We start from the raw sequence: 27041 nt of genomic DNA on the forward strand, positions 1-27041 counted from the left end.
CCAGACTATTGGAAAAGGACAGGACGACAGTTAGTGATCCCGGCCCCCGGCCGGAAGCTTCTCAGCATCATGTTCCTTCCGACGACCTACATTAATAATCTATAAGGCCTTCCTGCAACAGGTACTATATTGCATGCACAAGCAAATAATTTATATATTCTACTCCCTTCGTTCTTAAATATTTGTCTTTCTAGAGATTTTAATAAATGACTACATACGAAATAAAATGAGTGAATATACACTTCAAACTATGTTTATATACATCTGTATGTGGTAGCCCATTTGAAATCTCTAAAAGACAATTATTTAGGAACGGAGGGAGTACGTAATTATCAAGCATTTGTCATTGAGTAGCAAGAAAAACAATGGCACTCTTCTCGTCGCCAGAGCCACACCACCTCCTCGTCTCCTTTCTTGTCTTGCTTCTCTCCTTGCTCTTCTGCTTCATCAAGTTGAGGAGTTCAAAGACTGTCCCAACGCTTCCAGCGGAATGGCCCCTGGTTGGCATGCTCCCTTCCGTTGTCGCCAACCTCCACCGCTTCCATGACTACACCACCTCCTTGCTCGCCGCTGCCGGCAGTAGCTTCGTGTTTCGTGGGCCTGCCATGCACTTCTTCGTCACCTGCGACACAGCCAACGTCCGCCACATCTTCGTCTCGAACTTCACAAATTACCCCAAGGGCGAGGAGTTCGCTGCCATCTTCGACGCCATGGGGAACAGCTTCTTCAACGCGGACGGCGAGTCATGGCGGCGCCAGCGTGGCAGAGTGCAGCACCTCATGTCGAGCCCACAGTTGCTGGCTCACATGGCCCGTTGCTGCCGCGATAAGCTGGAGAACGGCCTCCTCCCCTTCTTGGCGCGCATGGAGAGCCTAACCTCGTTGGATATGCAGGACCTGTTTACCAGGTTCACATTCGACATGACGGCCATGTCGGTCTTTGGGGTCGACCCTGGCCTTCTGACCGCCGATATGCCACCTGTAATTGTGCCGGATGCCATGGAAGCTGTCATGGATGTAGGCTTCATCCGGAACATGGTGCCATCATCTTGTTGGAAGTTGATGAAGTGTCTAAAAATCGGCCCGGAGCGGAAGCTCACCGCAGCGCAATCGGAACTGCACCGATTTGTCAGAGAGATGATGAAGAAGTGGAGAGACGGACCAGCCCACATGGACATGGATAAAGAGCAAGATAAAAAGAAGGTACAAATTGTTTCTTCCTACATCCATGACCCAGAGTATACCGACGACCACGGAAAACCTAATGCCTTCCTGTACGCGACCCTGATCAACTACATGTTTGCTGGGCGTGACACGGTCGGCACGACCCTCACCTGGCTCTTCTACAACCTCATCAAACACCCACACGTCGTGTCGAGCATCAGAAGAGAACTAGCTCCCATTGCCATGCACAAAGCAACCACCACCAGCGGCAACCACATGATGATCTTTGAGCCAGAGGAGACCGAACCGCTCGTCTACCTGCACGCGGCATTGTTCGAATCCATGAGGCTGTACCCACCGGGCCCCATCGAGCGCAAGACGGTGATGACCGACGACATACTGCCGAGCGGTCACAAGGTGCAAAAGGGTGAAACCATCCTGATTTCACTCTACTCAATGGGCAGGATGGAAGGTGTGTGGGGCAAGGATTGCACGGAGTACCGCCCAGAAAGGTGGGTCAAAGAGGACGGCAAGCTTCTGTACGTACCGTCCTACAAGTTCCTAGCATTCAACGCCGGGCCGAGATCGTGCTTGGGCAAGCACATCTCGGTAGTGCATATGAAGAGTGTCGTTGCCGCCATGGTGTGGAACTTGGATTTTGAAATGGTGGGAGGGTACGTTGTAGAGCCAAAGTCATCAGTTGTGCTCAAGATGAAGAATGGGTTGTGGGCCAAGATCCTCAAACGGCGGATCGAATGAATGACAATACCAACCCAGCAATACCATGTAATTCGTCTAAGCTTCTTTTATTGATTCTAAGTTTATAAGTATGCGCTCTTCCTTGCAGATGCATGGGTACACGTAATGTAAAGTTCTAGAGTATTTCTGGATATCCCCACAATGTAAGTGGTACAATAGGTTGCCCCCCGTTTGTTGTAATTTGCTTGTACTAAAAATGATCCATCGTACTGAAAAACATCGATATTTGCACTTCATTCCACATTACGTTTGTAGGAAAGTGCTTCGCCATCTATAAAACCAAATGAGTTACATTATTTTGGAAGACAAATATGTTACATTATGTATACATATTTTGTGATGCATCTAATGAAATCAATTTGGTTGTTGTAGAAGCTATTGTGTCTGTGATGGATATAATCTTGACAATACTAGGAGGGTAGGAATGTAGAGGCAATATATCTAGTGAACGGCGCGGTTGAGAGTATGCTCAAGGATTTATACACATTAAGGCCCTCTGCGGTGGAAGTAATACCCTACTCTGTGGTGCTCTTAGCTCTTAGCGTAAGGTACAAAGTGTGGAAGTTCAACCTTCAGCCCAGGGCTTCACTCCTAGCTTATATAGAGTGCGCCAGGTAGGGGTACATAAAGGGTTGGTATTAATGCTATTCATAGCCTCAGGTGTGTCCGACTGTTCCGTGGCATTTACTACTGGTAACTGCCATATTTAACTGGGTTATATTGCTGATAGCTGACTAATGGTCTAGCCAATAGCTCCCTTCATCTTCGTCCGAGTGCTAGTACTTGACAGTAGGCTGAGCCGCAGTCCGACTGTTGGGGCTTACTGTGGATTTGGGCCACCTTGTCTCCGATGGGCTGATGATGAAGCCCCTTGGCCCATTGCCTTTTGGACCTTATATTATATGATCATCGACCTCCGATGGGCCATTCATATACTTGGTCCTACCCCGTATTTATAAACTCGACAGTAGCCCCCGAGTCGGTCGAGATTTCGCTGCAGAGTTGTTGTGTGCTTTCTTCCGGCAAGACGTCCGACTGATCAACGGATCTGAGGTTCGAGCAAGAGACCTCGGCGGACTCAGTTTGTTCATGCCTACGGAGGGACAAACATTGAGCAGCTGGGCAGAAGACTCAGTGATACCCATTTTTCAATTTCTTCTGGAGAGGACGTCTCGCAGCCCGAATGTCGACGTATCATCGAATTCCGAGTGTTTGTCCAAGGCACCTGTGCACGATCATGGGCCTGCTGGAACCCTTTCTATGGAACCAAGTCTGCGCGGACGGATATTCGGTTCCCTCGAGAGGGATTCTGACTCATGCCACACGGGGGATATCTGATACGACTCTGTCATATCTACCTTTTCAAATACTAATAATAAATTTTATCAGTCGACTGTTAATCGGTCTGGTTTTGCTTGTAATTCCTAGGTTCCGAGCCCTAATAAGGTAAAAATGGAAATAACCATCAGTGTGTTGTAAGCATTTAAATATGACAACACTATATCAATATATAACTACATATTACATGTCAAACAATGAGTAATGACAAATAAAATGGGACAACACTACAATGCATGGCCTATGGAATGGGGGATGAAGTGTAATGTGCGATAGTCTACTGAGGGGAGACCCTTTTTGGGTTTCTAAACACAAGAGACCAGCCCAATTAATCCCTAGATTCCCGATTAATCGCTTTTCAGAGTGATAGATTGGCTCAAATGATAAATAGAAAAGGTAAGGCAAAACTTAGCGGTCACCCATTGATAAGCGATAAACTAGATGATAAACCGGTGAATCAAACGATATTTTGAACATTGGTTTTAATATGTTGTTGTTCATATATTTTTGTTGTCCTATGTAAAATGTGGGCAAAAAATTGTTGATGCGGCTGCCTTGCAGTTACGTTATTTTCGAGCGGCCGTTGGAGAAATTGTTGTTGGGGAACGTAGCAATAATTCAAAATTTTCCTACGTGTCACCAAGATCAATCTATGGAGTCATCTAGCAACGAGGGAGGAGTGGATCTACATACCCTTGTAGATCGCGCGCGGAAGCGTTCAAGAGAACGGGGTTGATGGAGTCGTACTCGTCGTGATCCAAATCACCGATGATCCTAGCGCCGAACGGACGGCACCTCCGCGTTCAACACACGTACGGAGCAGCGACGTCTCCTCCTTCTTGATCCAGCAAGGGGGGAGGAGAGGTTGATGGAGATCCAGCAACACGACGGCGTGGTGGTGGAAGTAGCGGGATTCCAACAGGGCTTCGCCAAGCACTGCGGGAGGAGGGAGGTGTGTCATGGGAGGGAGAGGGAGGCGCCAGGGCTTAGGTATGGTTGCCCTCCCTTCCCCCCACTATATATAGGGCCAAGGGAGAGGGGGAGGGCACAGCCTTGCCCCTTCCTCCAAGGAAGGGTGCGGCCAAGGGGGGAGGAGTCCATCCTCCCCAAGGCACCTCGGAGGTGCCTTCCCCTTTTAGGACTCTCCCCTCCTCTTGTCCCTTTGGCGCATGGGCCTCTAGGGGCTGGTGCCCTTGGCCCATATAGGTCAAGGCGCACCCCCTACAACCCATGTGGCCCCCCGGGGCAGGTGGCCCCACCCGGTGGACCCCCGGGACCCTTCCGGTGGTCCCGGTACAATACCGGTGACCCCGAAACTTGTTCCGATGGCCGAAATAGCACTTCCTATATATAATTCTTTACCTCCGGACCATTCCAGAACTCCTCGTGACGTCCGGGATCTCATCCGGGACTCCGAACAACTTTCGGGTTACCGCATACTAATATCTCTATAACCCTAGCGTCACCGAACCTTAAGTGTGTAGACCCTACGGGTTCGGGAGACATGCAGACATGACCGAGATGACTCTCCGGTCAATAACCAACAGCGGGATCTGGATACCCATGTTGGCTCCCACATGTTCCACGATGATCTCATCGGATGAACCACGATGTCAAGGACTTAATCAATCCCGTATACAATTCCCTTTGTCTAGCGGTACGATACTTGCCCGAGATTCGATCGTCGGTATCCCGATACCTTGTTCAATCTCGTTACCGGCAAGTCTCTTTACTCATTCCGTAACACATCATCCCGTGATCAACTCCTTGATCACATTGTGCACATTATGATGATGTCCTACCGAGTGGGCCCAGAGATACCTCTCCGTCACACGGAGTGACAAATCCCAATCTCGATTCGTGCCAACCCAACAGACACTTTCGGAGATACCTGTAGTGTACCTTTATAGCCACCGAGTTACGTTGTGACGTTTGGCACACCCAAAGCACTCCTACGGTATCCGGGAGTTGCACATGTTGGGGAACGTTGCAGAAAACAAAAATTTTCCTACGGTTTCACCAAGATCCATCTATGAGTTCATCTAGCAACGAGTGATTAGATGCATCTACGTACCTTGTAGATCGCGAGCGGAAGCGTTCAAAGAACGGGGATGATGTAGTCGAACACGACGTGATTCAAATCACCGATGATCTTAGCACCGAACGGACGATGCCTCCGCGTTCAACACACGTACGGAACAGATGACGTCTCCTCCTTTCTTGATCCAGCAAGGGGGGAAGAGAGGTTGATGAAGATCCAGCAGCACGACGGCGTGGTGGTGGATGCAGGGCGTCACAGTAGCAGGGCTTCGCCTATACTACGAGAGGGAGACGTAACGGGGAGAGAGGAAGCACCAAAGGCTGAGGTATAAAATCCCTCCTCTCCCCCACTATATATAGGAGGGCCAAGGGGGGGTGGTGCGCAGCCTAGGAGATCCAATCTCCTAGGTGCGGCGGCCAGGGGAGGGTTTCCCTCCCCCCCAAGGCACCTCGGGGTGCCTTCCACCACTTGGACTCCTCCGTGGTGGAAACCCTAGGCGCATGGGCCTAGTAGGGCTGGTGCCCTTGGCCCATTAAGGCCAAGGCGCACCCCCTACAGCCCATGTGGCCCCCCGGGACAGGTGGCCCCACCCGGTGGGCCCCCGGGACCCCTCCGGTGGTCCCGGTACAATACCGATAACCCCGAAACTTGTCCCGATGGCCGAAACAGCACTTCCTATATATAATTCTTTACCTCCGGACCATTCCGGAACTCCTCGTGACGTCCGGGATCTCATCCGGGACTCCGAACAACATTCGGGTTACTGCATATACATATCTTCACAACCCTAGCGTCACCGAACCTTAAGTGTGTAGACCCTACGGGTTCGGGAGACAAGCAGACATGACCGAGACGACTCTCCATTCAATAACCAACAGCGGGATCTGGATACCCATGATGGCTCCCACATGCTCCACGATGATCTCATCGGATGAACCACGATGTCGAGGATTAATCAACCCCGTATACAATTCCCTTTGTCAATCGGTATGTTACTTGCCCGAGACTCGATCGTCGGTATCCCAATACCTTGTTCAATCTCGTTACCGGCAAGTCACTTTACTCGTACCGTAATGCATGATCCCGTGATCAACCACTTGGTCACCTTGAGCTCATAATGATGATGCATTACCGAGTGGGCCCAGTGATACCTCTCCGTTATCCAGAGTGACAAATCCCAGTCTCGATCCGTGTCAACCCAACAGACACTTTCGGAGATACCTGTAATGCACCTTTATAGTCACCCAGTTACGTTGTGACGTTTGATACACCCAAAGCACTCCTACGGTATCCGGGAGTTACACGATCTCATGGTCAAAGGAAAAGATACTTGACATTGGAAAAGCTCTAGCAAACGAACTACACGATCTTTGTGCTATGCTTAGGATTGGGTCTTGTCCATCACATCATTCTCCTAATGATGTGATCCCGTTATCAATGACATCCAATGTCCATAGCCAGGAAATCATGACTATCTGTTGATCAACGAGCTAGTCAACTAGAGGCTTACTAGGGACATATTATGGTCTATGTATTCACACGTGTATTACGATTTCCGGATAATACAGTTATAGCATGAATAAAGACAATTATCATGAACAAAGAAATATAATAATAATGCTTTTATTATTGCCTCTAGGGCATATTTCCAACAGTCTCCCACTTGCACTAGAGTCAATAATCTAGTTACATTGTGATGAATCGAACACCCATGGAATTCTGGTGTTGATCATGTTTTGCCCTAGGGAGAGGTTTAGTCAACGGATCTGCTATATTCAGGTCCGTATGTACTTTACAAATCTCTATGTCTCCATCTTGAACATTTTCACGAATGGAGTTGAAGCGACGCTTGATGTGCCTTGTCTTCTTGTGAAACCTGGGCTCCTTGGCAAGTGCAATAGCTCCAGTGTTGTCACAAAAGAGTTTGATTGGCCCCGACGCATTGGGTATGACTCCTAGGTCGGTGATGAACTCCTTCACCCATATAGCTTCATGTGCTGCCTCCGAGGCTGCCATGTACTCCGCTTCACATGTAGATCCCGCCACGACGCTCTGTTTGCAGCTGCACCAGCTCACTGCTCCACCATTCAACATATACACGTATCCGGTTTGTGACTTAGAGTCATCCAGATCTGTGTCGAAGCTAGCGTCGACGTAACCCTTTACGACGAGCTCTTCGTCACCTCCATAAACGAGAAACATTTCCTTGTCCTTTTCAGGTACTTCAGGATATTCTTGACCGCTGTCCAGTGTTCCTTGCCGGGATTACTTTGGTACCTTCCTACCAAACTTACGGCAAGGTTTACATCAGGTCTGGTACACAGCATGGCATACATAATAGAACCTATGGCTGAGGCATAGGGGATGATACTCATCTCTTCTATCTCTTCTGCCGTGGTCGGGCATTGAGCTGAGCTCAATCTCACACCTTGCAAAACAGGCAAGAACCCTTTCTTGGACTGATCCATTTTGAACTTCTTCAAAATCTTATCAAGGTATGTGCTTTGTGAAAGACCTATGAGGCGTCTTGATCTATCTCTATAGATCTTGATGCCTAATATATAAGCAGCTTCTCCAAGGTCCTTCATTGAAAAACTCTTATTCAAGTAGGCCTTGATGCTGTCCAAGAGTTCTATATCATTTCCCATCAAAAGTATGTCATCTACATATAATATGAGAAATGCTACAGAGCTCCCACTCACTTTCTTGTAAACGCAGGCTTCTCCATAAGTCTGCGTAAACCCAAACGCTTTGATCATCTCATCAAAGCGAATGTTCCAACTCCGAGATGCTTGCACCAGCCCATAAATCGAGCGTTGGAGCTTGCACACCTTGTCAGCATTCTTAGGATCGACAAAACCTTCCGGCTGCATCATATACAATTCTTCCTTAAGGAAACCATTAAGGAATGCCGTTTTGACGTCCATTTGCCATATTTCATAATCGTAGAATGCGGCAATTGCTAACATGATTCGGACGGACTTTAGCTTCGCTACCGGTGAGGAAGTCTCATCGTAGTCAATTCCTTGAACTTGTCGATAACCCTTAGCGACAAGCCGAGCTTTATAGATGGTCACATTACCATCCGCGTTTGTCTTCTTCTTGAAGATCCATTTATTTTCTATGGCTCGCCGTTCAACGGGCAAGTCAGTCAAAGTCCATACTGCGTTTTCATACATGGATCCTATCTCGGATTTCATGGCTTCTAGCCATTTGTCGGAATCCGGGCCTGCCATCGCTTCTTCATAGTTCGAAGGTTCACTGTTGTCTAACAACATGATTTCCAAGACAGGGTTGCCGTACCACTCTGGTGCGGAACGTGTCCTTGTGGACCTTCGAATTTCAGTAGGAGCTTGATCAGAAGTATCTTGATCATCATCAATAACTTCCTCTCTAGTCGGTGCAGGCGCCTCAGGAACATTTTCTTGAGTTGCGCCATTTTCCGGTTCAAGAGGCAATACTTCATCAAGTTCTACTTTCCTCCCACTTACTTCTTTCGAGAGAAACTCTTTCTCCAGAAAGGATCCATTCTTGGCAACAAAGATCTTGCCTTCGGATCTGAGGTAGAAGATATACCCAATGGTTTGTTTAGGGTATCCTATGAAGACACATTTTTCCGATTTGGGTTCGAGCTTTTCAGGTTGAAGTTTCCTGACATAAGCATCGCATCCCCAAACTTTTAGAAACGACAGCTTAGGTTTCTTCCCAAACCATAATTCAAACGGTGTCGTCTCAACGGATTTCGACGGAGCCCTATTTAAAGTGAATGCGGCAGTCTCTAAAGCATAGCCCCAAAAAGATAGTGGTAAGTCGGTAAGAGACATCATAGATCGCACCATATCTAATAGAGTGCGATTACGACGTTCGGACACACCATTACGCTGAGGTGTTCCAGGCGGCGTGAGTTGTGAAACTATTCCACATTTTCTTAAGTGTGTGCCAAATTCGTGACTCAAGTATTCTCCTCCACGATCTGATCGTAGAAACTTGATTTTCCTGTCACGTTGATTCTCAACTTCACTCTGAAATTCCTTGAACTTTTCAAAGGTTTCAGACTTGTGTTTCATTAAGTAGACATACCCATATCTACTTAAGTCATCAGTGAGGGTGAGAACATAATGATAGCCACCGCGAGCCTCAACACTCATTGGACCGCACACATCAGTATGTATGATTTCCAATAAGTTGGTTGCTCGCTCCATTGTTCCTGAGAACGGAGTCTTGGTCATTTTACCCATGAGGCATGGTTCGCACGTGTCAAATGATTCATAATCAAGAGACTCTAAAAGTCCATCTGCATGGAGCTTCTTCATGCGTTTGACACCTATGTGACCAAGGCGGCAGTGCCACAAGTATGTGGGACTATCGTTATCAACTTTACATCTTTTGGTATTCACACTATGAATATGTGTAATATTACGTTCGAGATTCATTAAGAATAAACCATTGACCATCGGAGCATGACCATAAAACATATCTCTCATATAAATAGAACAACCATTATTCTCAGATTTAAATGAGTAGCCATCTCGTATTAAACGAGATCCCGATACAATGTTCATGCTCAAACTTGGCACGAAATAACAATTATTGAGGTTTATAACTAATCCCGTAGGTAAATGTAGAGGTAGCGTGCCGACGGCGATCACATCGACCTTGGAACCATTCCCGACGCGCATCGTCACCTCGTCCCTCCCTAGTCTTTGTTTATTCTGCAGCTCCTGCTGTGAGTTACAAATATGAGCAACGGCACCGGTATCAAATACCCAGGAGTTACTTCGAGTACTGGTAAGGTACACATCAATTACATGTATATCACATATACCTTTTGTTTTGCCGGCCTTCTTGTCCGCTAAGTATTTGGGGCAGTTCCGCTTCCAGTGACCCTTCCCTTTGCAATAAAAGCACTCCGTCTCAGGCTTGGGTCCATACTTTGACTTCTTCTTCCCAGCAGCTTGCTTGCCGGGCGCGGCAACTTCCTTGCCGTCCTTCTCAAAGTTCTTTTTACCCTTGCCCTTCTTGAACTTGGTGGTTTTATTGACCATCAACACTTGATGTTCCTTCTTGACTTCTACCTCTGCTGATTTCAGCATTGCAAATACTTCAGGAATGGTCTTTTCCATCCCCTGCATATTGAAGTTCATCACAAAGCTCTTGTAGCTTGGTGGAAGCGACTGGAGGATTCTGTCAATGACCGCGTCATCCGGGAGATTAACTCCCAGCTGAGTCAAGCGGTTATGTAACCCAGACATAGTGAGTATGTGCTCACTGACAGAACTATTTTCCTCCATCTTACAGCTGAAGAATTTGTCGGAGACTTCATATCTCTCGACCGGGCATGAGCTTGGAAAACCATTTTCAGCTCTTCGAACATCTCATATGCTCCATGTCTCTCAAAACGCTTTTGGAGCCCCGGCTCTAAGCTGTAAAGCATGCCGCACTGAACGAGGGAGTAGTCATCAGTACGTGTCTGCCAAGCGTTCATAGCGTCTTGGTTCTGTGGGACGGGTGGATCACCTAGCGGTGCTTGTAGGACATAATCTTTCTTGGCAGCTATGAGGATGATCCTCAGGTTCCGGACCCAGTCCGTATAGTTGCTGCCATCGTCTTTCAGCTTGGTTTTCTCTAGGAACGCGTTGAAATTGAATACAACGTTGGCCATTTGATCTACAAGACATATTGTAAAGATTTTAGACTAAGTTCATGATAATTAAGTTCATCTAATCAAATTATTAATGAACTCCCACTTAGATGGAGATCCCTCTTCTAGTCATCTAAGTATAACATGATCCGAGTTGGCTAGGCCGTGTCCGATCATCACGTGACACGGACTAGTCAACGTCGGTGAACATCTTCATGTTGATCGTATCTTCTATACGACTCATGCTCGACCTTTCGGTCTTCTGTGTTCCGAGGCCATGTCTATGCACATGCTAGGCTCGTCAAGTCAACCTAAGTGTATTGCGTGTGTAAATCTGTCTTACACCCGTTGTATGTGAACGTAAGGATCTATCACACCCGATCATCACGTGGTGCTTCGAAACGACGAACTGTAGCAACGGTGCACAGTTAGGGGGAACACTTTCTTGAAATTATTATGAGGGATCATCTTATTTACTACCGTCGTTCTAAGCAAACAAGATGCAAAACATGATAAACATCACATGCAATCAAATAATAATAGTGACATGATATGGCCAATATCACATAGCTCCTTTGATCTCCATCTTGGGGCTCCATGATCATCCTGTCACCGTCATACTCATCGACATGTAAGTTGTGATTCCTATTACAATAGCATGAACATCTCATACATCACATATAGATCATTCATCACAACTTTGGCCATATCACATCACATAGCATACCCTGCAAAAACAAGTTAGACGTTCTCTAATTGTTGTTTGCATGTTTTACGTGGCTGCTATGGGTTTCTAGCAAGAACGTTTCTTACCTACGCAAAGACCACAACGTGATATGCCAATTGCTATTTACCCTTCATAAGGACCCTTTTCATCGAATCCGATCCGACTAAAGTAGGAGAGACAGACACCCGCTAGCCACCTTATGCAACTAGTGCATGTCAGTCGGTGGAACCTGTCTCACGTAAGAGTACGTGTAAGGTCGGTCCGGGCGGCTTCATCCCACGATGCCGCCGAATCAAGATAAGACTAGTAACGGCAAGCATATTGAACAAAATCAACGCCCACAACTACTTTGTGTTCTACTCGTGCAAGAGAACTACGCATAGACCTAGCTCATGATGCCACTGTTGGGGAACGTTGCAGAAAACAAAAATTTTCCTACGGTTTCACCAAGATCCATCTAGGAGTTCATCTAGCAACGAGTGATTAGATGCATCTACGTACCTTGTAGATCGCGAGCGGAAGCGTTCAAAGAACGGGGATGATGTAGTCGAACACGACGTGATTCAAATCACCGATGATCTTAGCACCGAACGGACGATGCCTCCGCGTTCAACACACGTACGGAACGGATGACGTCTCCTCCTTTCTTGATCCAGCAAGGGGGGAAGAGAGGTTGATGAACATCCAGCAGCACGACGGCGTGGTGGTGGATGCAGGGCGTCACAGTAGCAGGGCTTCGCCTATACTACGAGAGAGAGACGTAACGGGGAGAGAGGAAGCACCAAAGGCTGAGGTATAAAATCCCTCCTCTCCCCCACTATATATAGGAGGGCCAAGGGGGGGTGGTGCGCAGCCTAGGAGATCCAATCTCCTGGGTGCGGCGGCCAGGGGAGGGTTTCCCTCCCCCCCAAGGCACCTCGGGGTGCCTTCCACCACTTGGACTCCTCCGTGGTGGAAACCCTAGGCGCATGGGCCTAGTAGGGCTGGTGCCCTTGGCCCATGAAGGCCAAGGCGCACCCCCTACAGCCCATGTGGCCCCCCAGGACAGGTGGCCCCACCCGGTTGTCCCCCGGGACCCCTCCGGTGGTCCCGGTACAATACCGATAACCCCGAAACTTGTCCCGATGGCCGAAACAGCACTTCCTATATATAATTCTTTACCTCCGGACCATTCCGGAACTCCTCGTGACGTCCGGGATCTCATCCGGGACTCCGAACAACATTTGGGTTACTGCATATACATATCTTCACAACCCTAGCGTCACCGAACCTTAAGTGTGTAGACCCTACGGGTTCGGGAGACAAGCAGACATGACCGAGACGACTCTCCGTTCAATAACCAACAGCGGGATCTGGATACCCATGATGGCTCCCACATGCTCCACGATGATCTCATCGGATGAACCACGATGTCGAGGATTAATCAACCCCGTATACAATTCCCTTTGTCAATCGGTATGTTACTTGCCCGAGACTCGATCGTCGGTATCCCAATACCTTGTTCAATCTCGTTACCGGCAAGTCACTTTACTCGTACCGTAATGCATGATCCCGTGATCAACCACTTGGTCACCTTGAGCTCATAATGATGATGCATTACCGAGTGGGCCCAGTGATACCTCTCCGTTATCCAGAGTGACAAATCCCAGTCTCGATCCGTGTCAACCCAACAGACACTTTCGGAGATACCTGTAATGCACCTTTATAGTCACCCAGTTACGTTGTGACGTTTGATACACCCAAAGCACTCCTACGGTATCCGGGAGTTACACGATCTCATGGTCAAAGGAAAAGATACTTGACATTGGAAAAGCTCTAGCAAACGAACTACACGATCTTTGTGCTATGCTTAGGATTGGGTCTTGTCCATCACATCATTCTCCTAATGATGTGATCCCGTTATCAATGACATCCAATGTCCATAGCCAGGAAATCATGACTATCTGTTGATCAACGAGCTAGTCAACTAGAGGCTTACTAGGGACATATTATGGTCTATGTATTCACACGTGTATTACGATTTCCGGATAATACAGTTATAGCATGAATAAAGACAATTATCATGAACAAAGAAATATAATAATAATGCTTTTATTATTGCCTCTAGGGCATATTTCCAACAGCACAATCTCATGGTCTAAGGAAATGATACTTGACATTAGAAAAGCTATAGCATACAAACTACATGATCTTGTGCTAGGCTTAGGATTGGGTCTTTGTCCATCACATCATTCTCCTAATGATGTGATCCCGTTATCAATGACGTCCAATGTCCATGGTCAGGAAACCGTAACCATCTATTGATCAACGAGCTAGTCAACTAGAGGCTTACTAGGGACATGGTGTTGTCTATGTATCCACACATGTATCTGAGTTTCCTATCAATACAATTCTAGCATGGATAATAAACGATTATCATGAACAAGGAAATATAATAATAACTAATTTATTATTGCCTCTAGGGCATATTTCCAACAGTCTCCCACTTGCACTAGAGTCAATAATCCAGTTCACATCGATATGTGATTAACACTCAAGGTCACATCCCCATGTGACTAACACCCAAAGAGTCTACTAGAGTCAATAATCTAGTTCACATTACCATGTGATTAACACTCGATGAGTTCTGGGTTTGATCATGTTATGCTTGTGAGAGATGTTATAGTCAACGGGTCTGAATCTTTCAGATCCGTATGTACTTCGCAAATCTCTATGTCATCTTGTAGATGCAGCTACTACGCTATATTTGGAGCCATTTCAAATAACTGTTCTACTTGGAGCTATTCTAAATTGTTGCTCCATTATACGTATCCGGTATCTCTACTCAGAGCTATCCGGATAGGTGTTAAGCTTGCATCGACGTAACCCTTTACGACGAACTCTTTTACCACCTCCATAATCGAGAAAATTCCTTAGTTCACTAGTTACTAAGGATAACTTTGACCGCTGTCCTGTGATCCATTCTTAGATCACTCTTTTACCCCTTGACTGACTCATGGCAAGGCACACTTCAGGTGCGGTACACAGCATAGCATACTGTAGAGCCTACGTCTTAAGCATAGGGGACGACCTTCGTCCTTTCTCTCTATTCTGCCGTGGTCGAGCTTTAAGTCTTAACTTCATACCTTACAACTCAGGCAAGAACTCCTTCTTTGACTGATCCATCTTGAACACCTTCAAGATCATGTCAAGGTATGTGCTCATTTGAAAGTACCATTAAGCGTTTTGATCTATCCTTATAGATCTTGATGCTCAATGTTCAAGTAGCTTAATCCAGGCTTTCCATTGAAAAACACTTTCCAAATAACCCTATATGCTTTCCAGAAATTCTACATCATTTCTGATCCATAATATGTCAACAACATATACTCATCAGAAATTCTATAGTGCTCCCACTCACTTCTTTGGAAATACAAGTTTCTCATAAACTTTGTATAAACCCAAAATCTTTGATCATCATCAAAGCATACATTCCAACTCCGAGATGCTTACTCCAGTCCCTAGAAGGATTGCTGGAGCTTTGCATACTTACTAGCATCTTTCAGGATTGACAAAACCTTTCCTCAAAAACGTCGAGGAAACAATGTTTTGACATCCTATCTGCAAGATTTCATAAATAATGCAGTAATCGCTAATATAATTCCAACAGACTCTTAGCATCGCTACGAGTGAGAAAGTCTCATCGTAGTCAACTCCTTGAACTTGTCGGGAAACATCTTAACGACAAGTCGAGCTTTCTTAATGGTGATACTTACCATCATTGTCCGTCTTCCTTTTAAAATCCATATGTACCTAACAGCCTTACGACCATCAAGTTGTTCTGCCAAAGTCTACACTTTGTTTTCATACATGGATCCTCTCTCGGATTTTATGGCCTCGAGCCATTTATCGGAATCCGGGCCCACCATCGCTTCTCCATAGCTCGTAGGTTCATTGTTGTCTAGCAACATGACTTCCAAGACAGGATTACGTACCACTCTGAAGTAGTACGCATCCTTGTCATCCCACGAGGTTTGGTAGTGACTTGATCTGAAGTTTCATGATCACTATCATAAGCTTCCACTTCAATTGGTGTAGGTGCCACAGGAACAACTCCTGTGCCCTGCACACACTAGTTGAAGAGACGGTTCAATAACCTCATCAAGTCTCCACCATCCTCCCACTCAATTCTTTCGAGAGAAACTTTTCCTCGAGAAAGGACCCGATTCTAGAAACAATCCCTTATTGCTTTCGAATCTGAGACAGGAGGTATACCCAACTGTTTTGGGTGTCCTATGAAGATGCATTTATCCGCTTTGGGTTCGAGCTTATCAGCCTGAAACTTTTTCACATAAGCGTCGCAGCCCCAAACTTTTAAGAAATGACAGCTTAGGTTTCTCTAAACCATAGTTCATACGGTGTCATCTCATCGGAATTACGTGGTGCCCTATTTAAAGTGAATGTGGTTGTCTCTAATGCCTAACCCATAAACTATTGTGGTAATTCGATAAGAGACATCATGGTATGCATCATATCCAATAGGGTGCAGTTATGATGTTCGGACACACCATCACACTATGGTGTTCCAGGCTGTATTAGTTGTGAAACAATTTCCACAATGTCTTAATTCTGTGCCAAACTCGTAATTTAGATATTCATCTCTATGATCATATCATAGATCTTTTATCCTCTTGTCACGACGATCTTTCAACTTCACCCTGAAATTACTTGAACCTTTCAATAATTCAGACTCGTGATTCATCAAGTAAATATACTCAACATCTACTCAAATCATCTGTGAAGTAAGAACATAACGATATCCACTACACGCCTCAGCACTCATTGGACTGCACACATCAAAATGTATTACTTCCAACAAGTTGCTTTCTAGTTCCATTTTACTGAAAAAAACGAGGCTTTCAGTCATCTTGCCCATGTGGTATGATTTGCATGTCTCAAGTGATTCAAAATCAAGTGAGTCCAAACGATCCATCTGTATAGAGTTTCTTCATGCATATCTACCAATAGACATGGTTCGCATGTCTCAAACTTTTCAAAAACGAGTGAGCCCAAAGATCCATCAACATGGAGCTTCTTCATGCGTTTTATACCGATATGACTTACGTGGCAGTGCCACAAGTAGGTGGTACTATCATTACTATCTTTTGGCATGAACATGTGTATCACTACGATCGAGATTCAATAAACCATTCATTTCAGGTGTAAGACCATTTGAAGGTATTATTCAAATAAACAGAGTAACCATTATTCTCTTTAAATGAATAACCGTATTGCGATAGACATAATCCAATCATGTCTATGCTCAACGCAAACACCAAATAACAATTATTTAGGTTTTAATACCAATCTCGATGGTAGAGGGAGCGTGCGATGCTTGATCATATCAACCCTGGAAACACTTCCAACACATATCGTCAGCTCACCTTTAGCTAGTCTCCGTTTATTCCGTAGCTTTTATTTCGAGTTACTAACACTTAGCAACCGAACCGGTATCTAATACCCTGGTGCTACTAGGAGTACTAGTAAAGTACACATCAACACAATGTATATCCAATATACTTCTATCGACCTTGCCAGCCTTCTCATCTACCAAGTATCTAGGGTAATTCTGCTCCAGTGGTTGTTCCCCTTATTACAGAAGCACTTAGTCTCGGGTTTGGGTTCAACCTTGGGTTTCTTCACTAGAGCAGCAGCTGAATTGCCGTTTCATGAAGTATCCCTTTGTTCCCTTGCCCTTCTTGAAACTAGTGGTTTCACCAACCATCAACAATTGATGCTCCTTCTTGATTTCTACTTTCGTGGTGTCAAACATCGCGAATATCTCAAGGATCATCATATATGTCCCTGATATATTATAGTTCATCACGAAGCTCTAGCAGCTTGGTGGCAATGACTTTGGAGAAACATCACTATCTCATCTGGAAGATCAACTCCCACTCGATTCAAATGATTGTTGTACTCAGACAATCTGAGCACAAGCTCAACAATTGAGCTTTTCTCCCTTAGTTTGCAGGCTAAGAAAATCGTCGGAGGTCTTATACCTCTTGACGTGGGCACGAGCCTGAAATCCCAATTTCAGCCCTCAAAACATCTCATATGTTTCGCGACGTTTCAAAAACGTCTTCGGTGCCTCAACTCTAAACCGTTTAACTGAACTATCACGTAGTTATCAAAATGTGTATGTCAGATGTTCGCAACATCCACAGACAACGTTCGAGGTTCAGCACACTGAGCGGTGCATTAAGGACATAAGCCTTCTATGAAGCAATGAGGACAATCCTCAGTTTACGGACCTAGTCCGCATAATTGCTACTATCAACTTTCAACTAAATTTTCTCTAGGAACATATCTAAACAGTAGAACTGAAGCGCGAGCTACGACATAATTTGCGAAGATCCTTTTGACTATGTTCAGGATAATTAAGTTCATCTTATGAACTCCCACTCAGATAGACATCCCTCTAGTCATCTAAGTGATTACATGATCCGAGTCAACTAGGCCGTGTCCGATCATCACGTGAGACGGACTAGTCAACATCGGTGAACATCTTCATGTTGATCGTATCTACCATACGACTCATGCTCGACCTTTCGGTCTTCTGTGTTCCGAGGCCATGTCTGTACACATGCTAGGCTCGTCAAGTCAACCTAAGTGTTTCGCGTGTGTAAATCTGTCTTACACCCGTTGTATGTGAACGTTAGAATCTATCACACCCGATCATCACGTGGTGCTTCGAAACAACGAACTGTCGCAACGGTGCACAGTTAGGGGGAACACTTTCTTGAAATTTTAATGAGGGATCATCTTATTTACTACCGTCGTTCTAAGCAAATAAGATGTATAAACATGATAAACATCACATGCAATCAAATAGTGACATGATATGGCCATCATCACTTTGCTCCTTTTGATCTCCATCTTCGGGGCTCCATGATCATCATCGTCACCGGCATGACACCATGATCTCCATCATCATGATCTCTATCATCGTGTCTTCATGAAGTTGTCTCGTCAACTATTACTTCTACTACTACAGCTAACGGTTAGCAATAAAGTAAAGTAATTACATGACGTTTATGTTGACACGCAGGTCATAAATAAATTAAGACAACTCCTATGGCTCCTGCCGGTTGTCATACTCATCGACATGCAAGTCGTGATTCCTATTACAAGAACATGATCAATCTCATACATCACATATCATTCATCACATCCTTTGGCCATATCACATCACATAGCATACCCTGCAAAAACAAGTTAGACGTCCTCTAATTGTTGTTTGCATGTTTTACGTGGCTGCTATGGGTTTCTAGCAAGAACGTTTCTTACCTACGCAAAAACCACAACGTGATATGCCAATTGCTATTTACCCTTCATAAGGACCCTTTTCATCGAATCCGATCCGACTAAAGTGGGAGAGACAGACACCCGCTAGCCACCTTATGCAACTAGTGCATGTCAGTCGGTGGAACCAGTCTCACGTAAGAGTACGTGTAAGGTCGGTCCGGGCCGCTTCATCCCACGATGCCGCCGAATCAAGATAAGACTAGTAACGGCAAGCATATTGAACAAAATCAACGCCCACAACTACTTTGTGTTCTACTCGTGCATAGAAACTACGCATAGACCTAGCTCATGATGCCACTGTTGGGGAACGTAGCATAAATTCAAAATTTTCCTACGTGTCACCAAGATCTATCTATGGAGTCATCTAGCAACGAGGGAGGAGTGGATCTACATACCCTTGTAGATCGCGCGCGGAAGCGTTCAAGAGAACGGGGTTGATGGAGTCGTACTCGTCGTGATCCAAATCACCGATGATCCTAGCGCCGAACGGACGGCACCTCCGCGTTCAACACACGTACGGAGCAGCGACGTCTCCTCCTTCTTGATCCAGCAAGGGGGGAGGAGAGGTTGATGGAGATCCAGCAGCACGACGGCGTGGTGGTGGAAGTAGCGGGATTCCAACAGGGCTTCGCCAAGCGCTGCGGGAGGAGGGAGATGTGTCATGGGAGGGAGAGGGAGGCGCCAGGGCTTAGGTATGGTTGCCCTCCCTTCCCCCCACTATATATAGGGCCAAGGGAGAGGGGGAGGGCGCAGCCTTGCCCCTTCCTCCAAGGAAGGGTGCGGCCAAGGGGGGAGGAGTCCATCCTCCCCAAGGCACCTCGGAGGTGCCTTCCCCTTTAGGACTCTCCCTCCTCTTGTCCCTTTGGCGCATGGGCCTCTAGGGGCTGGTGCCCTTGGCCCATATAGGCCAAGGCGCACCCCCTACAGCCCATGTGGCCCCCCGGGGCAGGTGGCCCCACCCGGTGGACCCCCGGGACCCTTCCGGTGGTCCCGGTACAATACCGGTGACCCCGAAACTTGTCCCGATGGCCGAAATAGCACTTCCTATATATAATTCTTTACCTCCGGACCATTCCGGAACTCCTCGTGACGTCCGGGATCTCATCCGGGACTCCGAACAACTTTCGGGTTACCGCATACTAATATCTCTATAACCCTAGCGTCACCGAACCTTAAGTGTGTAGACCCTACGGGTTCGGGAGACATGCAGACATGACCGAGATGACTCTCCGGTCAATAACCAACAGCGGGATCTGGATACCCATGTTGGCTCCCACATGTTCCACGATGATCTCATCGGATGAACCACGATGTCAAGGACTTAATCAATCCCGTATACAATTCCCTTTGTCTAGCGGTACGATACTTGCCCGAGATTCGATCGTCGGTATCCCGATACCTTGTTCAATCTCGTTACCGGCAAGTCTCTTTACTCGTTCCGTAACACATCATCCCGTGATCAACTCCTTGATCACATTGTGCACATTATGATGATGTCCTACCGAGTGGGCCCAGAGATACCTCTCCGTTCACACGGAGTGACAAATCCCAGTCTCGATTCGTGCCAACCCAACAGACACTTTCGGAGATACCTGTAGTGTACCTTTATAGCCACCCAGTTACGTTGTGACGTTTGGCACACCCAAAGCACTCCTACGGTATCCGGGAGTTGCACAATCTCATGGTCTAAGGAAATGATACTTGACATTAGAAAAGCTTTAGCATACGAACTACATGATCTTGTGCTAGGCTTAGGATTGGGTCTTGTCCATCACATCATTCTCCTAATGATGTGATCCCGTTATCAATGACATCCAATGTCCATGGTCAGGAAACCGTAACCATCTATTGATCAACGAGCTAGTCAACTAGAGGCTTACTAGGGACATGGTGTTGTCTATGTATCCACACATGTATCTGAGTTTCCTATCAATACAATTCTAGCATGGATAATAAACGATTATCATGAACAAGGAAATATAATAATAACTAATTTATTATTGCCTCTAGGGCATATTTCCAACAGTCTCCCACTTGCACTAGAGTCAATAATCCAGTTCACATCGATATGTGATTAACACTCAAGGTCACATCCCCATGTGACTAACACCCAAAGAGTACTAGAGTCAATAATCTAGTTCACATTACCATATGATTAACACTCGATGAGTTCTGGGTTTGATCATGTTATGCTTGTGAGAGATGTTATAGTCAACGGGTCTGAATCTTTCAGATCCGTATGTACTTCGCAAATCTCTATGTCATCTTGTAGATGCAGCTACTACGCTATATTTGGAGCCATTTCAAATAACTGTTCTACTTGGAGCTATTCTAAATTGTTGCTCCATTATACGTATCCGGTATCTCTACTCAGAGCTATCCGGATAGGTGTTAAGCTTGCATCGACGTAACCCTTTACGACGAACTCTTTTATCACCTCCATAATCGAGAAAATTCCTCAGTTCACTAGTTACTAAGGATAACTTTGACCGTTGTCCTGTGATCCATTCTTAGATCACTCTTGTACCCCTTGTCTGACTCATGGCAAGGCACACTTCAGGTGCGGTACACAGCATAGCATACTGTAGAGCCTACGTCTTAAGCATAGGGGACGACCTTCGTCCTTTCTCTCTATTCTGCCGTGGTCGAGCTTTAAGTCTTAACTTCATACCTTACAACTCAGGCAAGAACTCCTTCTTTGACTGATCCATCTTGAACACCTTCAAGATCATGTCAAGGTATGTGCTCATTTGAAAGTACCATTAAGCGTTTTGATCTATCCTTATAGATCTTGATGCTCAATGTTCAAGTAGCTTAATCCAGGCTTTCCATTGAAAAACACTTTCCAAATAACCCTATATGCTTTCCAGAAATTCTACATCATTTCTGATCCATAATATGTCAACAACATATACTCATCAGAAATTCTATAGTGCTCCCACTCACTTCTTTGGAAATACAAGTTTCTCATAAACTTTGTATAAACCCAAAATCTTTGATCATCATCAAAGCATACATTCCAACTCCGAGATGCTTACTCCAGTCCCTAGAAGGATTGCTGGAGCTTTGCATACTTATTAGCATCTTTCAGGATTGACAAAACCTTCGTTTCAACCTTCCAAAAACGTCGAGGAAACAATGTTTTGACATCCTATCTGCAAGATTTCATAAATAATGCAGTAATCGCTAATATAATTCCAACAGACTCTTAGCATCGCTACGAGTGAGAAAGTCTCATCGTAGTCAACTCCTTGAACTTGTCGGAAAACATCTTAACGACAAGTCGAGCTTTCTTAATGGTGATACTTACCATCATTGTCCGTCTTCCTTTTAAAATCCATATGTACCTAACAGCCTTACGACCATCAAGTGTTCTGCCAAAGTCTACACTTTGTTTTCATACATGGATCCTCTCTCGGATTTTATGGCCTCGAGCCATTTATCGGAATCCGGGCCCACCATCGCTTCTCCATAGCTCGTAGGTTCATTGTTGTCTAGCAACATGACTTCCAAGACAGGATTACGTACCACTCTGAAGTAGTACGCATCCTTGTCATCCCACGAGGTTTGGTAGTGACTTGATCTGAAGTTTCATGATCACTATCATAAGCTTCCACTTCAATTGGTGTAGGTGCCACAGGAACAACTCCTGTGCCCTGCCACACACTAGTTGAAGAGACGGTTCAATAACCTCATCAAGTCTCCACCATCCTCCCACTCAATTCTTTCGAGAGAAACTTTTCCTCGAGAAAGGACCCGATTCTAGAAACAATCCCTTATTGCTTTCGAATCTGAGACAGGAGGTATACCCAACTGTTTTGGGTGTCCTATGAAGATGCATTTATCCGCTTTGGGTTCGAGCTTATCAGCCTGAAACTTTTTCACATAAGCGTCGCAGCCCCAAACTTTTAAGAAATGACAGCTTAGGTTTCTCTAAACCATAGTTCATACGGTGTCATCTCATCGGAATTACGTGGTGCCCTATTTAAAGTGAATGTGGTTGTCTCTAATGCCTAACCCATAAACTATTGTGGTAATTCGATAAGAGACATCATGGTATGCATCATATCCAATAGGGTGCAGTTATGATGTTCGGACACACCATCACACTATGGTGTTCCAGGCTGTATTAGTTGTGAAACAATTTCCACAATGTCTTAATTCTGTGCCAAACTCGTAATTCAGATATTCATCTCTATGATCATATCATAGATCTTTTATCCTCTTGTCACGACGATCTTTCAACTTCACCCTGAAATTACTTGAACCTTTCAATAATTCAGACTCGTGATTCATCAAGTAAATATACTCAACATCTACTCAAATCATCTGTGAAGTAAGAACATAACGATATCCACTACATGCCTCAGCACTCATTGGACTGCACACATCAAAATGTATTACTTCCAACAAGTTGCTTTCTAGTTCCATTTTACTGAAAACGAGGCTTTCAGTCATCTTGCCCATGTGGTATGATTTGCATGTCTCAAGTGATTCAAAATCAAGTGAGTCCAAACGGTCCATTTGCATGGAGTTTCTTCATGCATATACACCAATAGACATGGTTCGCATGTCTCAAACTTTTCAAAAACGAGTGAGCCCAAAGATCCATCAACATGGAGCTTCTTCATGCGTTTTATACCGATATGACTTACGTGGCAGTGCCACAAGTAGGTGGTACTATCATTACTATCTTTTGGCATGAACATGTGTATCACTACGATCGAGATTCAATAAACCATTCATTTTAGGTGTAAGACCATTGAAGGTATTATTCAAATAAACAGAGTAACCATTATTCTCTTAAATGAATAACCGTATTGCGATAGACATAATCCAATCATGTCTATGCTCAACGCAAACACCAAAACAATTTAGGTTAACCAATCTCGATGGTAGAGGGAGCGTGCGATGCTTGATCATATCAACCTTGGAAACACTTCCAACACATATCGTCAGCTCACCTTTAGCTAGTCTCCGTTTATTCCGTAGCTTTTATTTCGAGTTACTAACACTTAGCAACCGAACCGGTATCTAATACCCTGGTGCTACTAGGAGTACTAGTAAAGTACACATCAACACAATGTATATCCAATATACTTCTATCGACCTTGCCAGCCTTCTCATCTACCAAGTATCTAGGGTAATTCTGCTCCAGTGGCTGTTCCCCTTATTACAGAAGCACTTAGTCTCGGGTTTGGGTTCAACCTTGGGTTTCTTCACTAGAGCAGCAGCTGAATTGCCGTTTCATGAAGTATCCCTTCTTGCCCTTGCCCTTCTTGAAACTAGTGGTTTCACCAACCATCAACAATTGATGCTCCTTCTTGATTTCTACTTTTGTGGTGTCAAACATCGCGAATATCTCAAGGATCATCATATATGTCCCTGATATATTATAGTTCATCACGAAGCTCTAGCAGCTTGGTGGTAATGACTTCGGAGAAACATCACTATCTCATCTGGAAGATCAACTCCCACTCGATTCAAATGATTGTTGTACTCAGACAATCTGAGCACAAGCTCAACAATTGAGCTTTTCTCCCTTAGTTTGCAGGCTAAGAAAATCGTCGGAGGTCTTATACCTCTTGACGTGGGCACGAGCCTGAAATCCCAATTTCAGCCCTCGAAACATCTCATATGTTTCGCGACGTTTCAAAACGTCTTCGGTGCCTCAACTCTAAACCGTTTAACTGAACTATCACGTAGTTATCAAAATGTGTATGTCAGATGTTCGCAACATCCACAGACAACGTTCGAGGTTCAGCACACTGAGCGGTGCATTAAGGACATAAGCCTTCTATGAAGCAATGAGGACAATCCTCAGTTTACGGACCTAGTCCGCATAATTGCTACTATCAACTTTCAACTAAATTTTCTCTAGGAACATATCTAAACAGTAGAACTGAAGCGCGAGCTACGACATAATTTGCGAAGATCCTTTTGACTATGTTCAGGATAATTAAGTTCATCTTATGAACTCCCACTCAGATAGACATCCCTCTAGTCATCTAAGTGATTACATGATCCGAGTCAACTAGGCCGTGTCCGATCATCACGTGAGACGGACTAGTCAACATCGGTGAACATCTTCATGTTGATCGTATCTACCATACGACTCATGCTCGACCTTTCGGTCTTCTGTGTTCCGAGGCCATGTCTGTACACATGCTAGGCTCGTCAAGTCAACCTAAGTGTTTCGCGTGTGTAAATCTGTCTTACACCCGTTGTATGTGAACGTTAGAATCTATCACACCCGATCATCACGTGGTGCTTCGAAACAACGAACTGTCGCAACGGTGCACAGTTAGGGGGAACACTTTCTTGAAATTTTAATGAGGGATCATCTTATTTACTACCGTCGTTCTAAGCAAATAAGATGTATAAACATGATAAACATCACATGCAATCAAATAGTGACATGATATGGCCATCATCACTTTGCTCCTTTGATCTCCATCTTCGGGGCTCCATGATCATCATCGTCACCGGCATGACACCATGATCTCCATCATCATGATCTCCATCATCGTGTCTTCATGAAGTTGTCTCGTCAACTATTACTTCTACTACTACAGCTAACGGTTAGCAATAAAGTAAAGTAATTACATGACGTTTATGTTGACACGCAGGTCATAAATAAATTAAGACAACTCCTATGGCTCCTGCCGGTTGTCATACTCATCGACATGCAAGTCGTGATTCCTATTACAAGAACATGATCAATCTCATACATCACATATCATTCATCACATCCTTTTGGCCATATCACATCACATAGCATACCCTGCAAAAACAAGTTAGACGTCCTCTAATTGTTGGTTTGCATGTTTTACGTGGCTGCTATGGGTTTCTAGCAAGAACGTTTCTTACCTACGCAAAAACCACAATGTGATATGCCAATTGCTATTTACCCTTCATAAGGACCCTTTTCATCGAATCCGATCCAACTAAAGTGGGAGAGACAGACACCCGCTAGCCACCTTATGCAACTAGTGCATGTCAGTCGGTGGAACCAGTCTCACGTAAAAGTACGTGTAAGGTCGGTCCGGGCCGCTTCATCCCACGATGCCGCCGAATCAAGATAGGACTAGTAACGGCAAGCATATTGAACAAAATCAACGCCCACAACTACTTTGTGTTCTACTCGTGCATAGAAACTACGTATAGACCTAGCTCATGATGCCACTGTTGGGGAACGTAGCAATAATTCAAAATTTTCCTACGTGTCACCAAGATTAATCTATGGAGTCATCTAGCAACGAGGGAGGAGTGGATCTACATACCCTTGTAGATCGCGCGCGGAAGCGTTCAAGAGAACGGGGTTGATGGAGTCGTACTCGTCGTGATCCAAATCACCGATGATCCTAGCGCCGAACGGACCGCACCTCCGCGTTCAACACACGTACGGAGCAGCGACGTCTCCTCCTTCTTGATCCAGCAAGGGGGGAGGAGAGGTTGATGGAGATCCAGCAGCACGACGGCGTGGTGGTGGAAGTAGCGGGATTCCAACAGGGCTTCGCCAAGCGCTGTGGGAGGAGGGAGATGTGTCATGGGAGGGAGAGGGAGGCGCCAGGGCTTAGGTATGGTTGCCCTCCCTTCCCCCCACTATATATAGGGCCAAGGGAGAGGGGGAGGGCGCAGCCTTGCCCCTTCCTCCAAGGAAGGGTGCGGCCAAGGGGGGAGGAGTCCATCCTCCCCAAGGCACCTCGGAGGTGCCTTCCCCTTTAGGACTCTCCCCTTCCTCTTGTCCCTTTGGCGCATGGGCCTCTAGGGGCTGGTGCCCTTGGCCCATATAGGCCAAGGCGCACCCCCTACAGCCCATGTGGCCCCCCGGGGCAGGTGGCCCCACCCGGTGGACCCCCGGGACCCTTCCGGTGGTCCCGGTACAATACCGGTGACCCCGAAACTTGTCCCGATGGCCGAAATAGCACTTCCTATATATAATTCTTTACCTCCGGACCATTCCGGAACTCCTCGTGACGTCCGGGATCTCATCCGGGACTCCGAACAACTTTCGGGTTACCG

General features: G+C 45.6%; 1 protein-coding gene across 1 annotated transcript; it reads left to right on the plus strand.

The window, feature by feature from the left end:
* Nucleotides 1–340: 340 nt before the first annotated feature.
* LOC123151717 (noroxomaritidine synthase 2-like) lies at nt 341–2253 on the plus strand. Its single transcript, XM_044571382.1, has one exon. It carries the CDS (start codon nt 366–368, stop codon nt 1920–1922), a length of 1557 nt encoding a protein of 518 aa, XP_044427317.1. The 5' UTR covers nt 341–365; the 3' UTR covers nt 1923–2253.
* Nucleotides 2254–27041: the final 24788 nt, after the last annotated feature.

This window comes from Triticum aestivum, chromosome 7A (assembly GCF_018294505.1).
Source record: "Triticum aestivum cultivar Chinese Spring chromosome 7A, IWGSC CS RefSeq v2.1, whole genome shotgun sequence".
NCBI lineage: Eukaryota > Viridiplantae > Streptophyta > Magnoliopsida > Poales > Poaceae > Triticum > Triticum aestivum.

What these genes read in the sequence shown, in the direction of transcription:
- LOC123151717 (XM_044571382.1), top strand. Translation starts at nt 366, where the DNA reads ATGGCACTCTTCTCGTCGCCAGAGCCACACCACCTCCTCGTCTCCTTT.